Here is a 1,736-nt window from a genome sequence, read left to right on the forward strand (position 1 = left end):
GGGTCGTTGAGGTGTAAGGCAGAGTAGTCGATGCCTTTGTCCTCCAGGAGACAACCGACCAGAGTTAGTGAAGCAGAGTCCTGCATGCAGACCGTTGGATCACCTGAACATCAAAATATCAGTCAGAAAAATCACAGTTAGAAGTTTTCCTCCATTATTCAGCCCTGTTGTCATGGTGATGTCACAGCTGTCGTACCCAAAGAGTTGTTTTCTTGGTACTTGGAGGCAAAAATGGCCCGACAGAAGCAGCGAGTGTCACCACCGACCGTCTTCTCACCACAGAACTCGTGATCACTGCAGGTCCTGTCCTGACAGAAGGCCTCAGAGGCTACAGAGGAACACACTGATGTATTATCCTGAAAACACGTGAGCTCTAAAACTCCAGAGTTCAGGTCTTTAACAAAGGAGAGCTTATTAAGGTCTTAATAAGGTCTTACAGCAGCTGGTCTTTGATGTCCAGCCATCCAGAGCGTGGTTGTGTAGACTGCAGGCTCTGGCGTAGGCCTTCAGGAACTGACAGTTGAGTCCGTCCACTGCAGGATATTTGCACAAAGTGTCGGTGCAGGCGGTTATGTAGGGCTCTGGGTCAATGTCACTGTTACAGGAGGAGAAGGGCGCCTCCTTCAGGAGATCACAGCTGCTCACCACAGAGAAAACAAAATTAAAGACAAGAAAATCATCAACTGTAATCATTTGTCTAAATATAGCTTATCAAACACTACTTATCTTGAGTATGTGCTTCTCTAAATCTAATGGTTTTTTATGGTAGATCAAAACTAAATGTCTGTTTTTGTAATTTTGCTTCTACACTGCCATAATGGTTGTTAAATAAAATCATGCAAATCAATCAAGATGTGACTGAACTGCAGTTTTTCACTTTTCATTTTCATTTCATCAGTTTCAAGGGACTTGACTGCTTGGTTTGTATCCCCTTGTCAAGTCTGCATCTGTGTTATGTTTCCTGTTTTACTTTGACAGTCCGTGTCCTATGTTAATGTTTACCGTTTTGCTTCCTCTTGGTCTTCTCAGGTTTGATTACTCCCAGCTGTGCTCCCTTTGTGTCTCTCATTCCCTCCTTATCCCTCTGTGTATTTTAGCCCTGTGTTTTCCTTGGTCTGTGTTGCGATCTCCCTCATTCATGGCTGTGTTTCCCTGTGTGCCTCACTCTATGTTTAGTTATTACTTCCACAGTGTAGTTTTTATTGTTTTACCCTTGAGTCAGAAATAAAGCTGCTTTTTGAGTTCACTTTTTCGCTCTGTGAAGTCTGCATTTTAGGTGCTTCTCTGCCTGCACACAGCCTCTTCATGACATTTTTTCAGGGAACTCAAAATGGGTTAACAATTCAAAACTGTTCTGTAGGAGGTTGATCAAGGCTTGAAAGCTGGTGCTGCAAATTCCAACAGGTGATCCCAATTTTTTGGATTACTTACAACCCCCTTTGTCTGCGTCACTGCAGTATCATACCCTCTTGAGCATCAGTTGATCAGTATTATACTGCTGAAAGAAGTGTGTTGCTACAAAAATGGTGAGAAAAAAAGCAATTAACAATGGAAGAGACACAGACCATCGTAACACTTAAAAATTTAGGTTTTTCCTACAGAGAAATTGCAAAGAGAGTCAGGGTGTCAGAGAGTACAGTTTCTTTCACTATCAAAAGTTACTCAGAAACTGCAGCAAAGTGACAGGAAGATGTCGGGCAGACCCAATACCACAACTGAATCAGAGGACAGCTTGC

The 1,736-nt window shown here is 42.8% G+C and overlaps 1 protein-coding gene across 1 annotated transcript in view; it reads right to left on the bottom strand.

The window, feature by feature from the left end:
* LOC102210623 (uncharacterized) overlaps positions 1-816 on the bottom strand; it is a 3,037-nt gene extending 2,221 nt beyond the window's left edge. The window contains exons 1-4 of the mRNA XM_013907817.1: positions 809-816; positions 438-637; positions 197-328; positions 21-103 (exon numbers count right to left, since the gene is read on the bottom strand). Of these exons, the coding sequence (XP_013763271.1) occupies positions 21-103; positions 197-328; positions 438-637; positions 809-816 (423 nt within the window). The remainder of the gene's footprint in view (positions 1-20; positions 104-196; positions 329-437; positions 638-808) is intronic.
* Between the last annotated feature and the right edge of the window lie 920 nt (positions 817-1,736).

Source organism: Pundamilia nyererei, unplaced genomic scaffold, assembly GCF_000239375.1.
Source record: "Pundamilia nyererei isolate P.nyererei 1_Seehausen unplaced genomic scaffold, PunNye1.0 scaffold00530, whole genome shotgun sequence".
NCBI classification, from domain to species: domain Eukaryota; kingdom Metazoa; phylum Chordata; class Actinopteri; order Cichliformes; family Cichlidae; genus Pundamilia; species Pundamilia nyererei.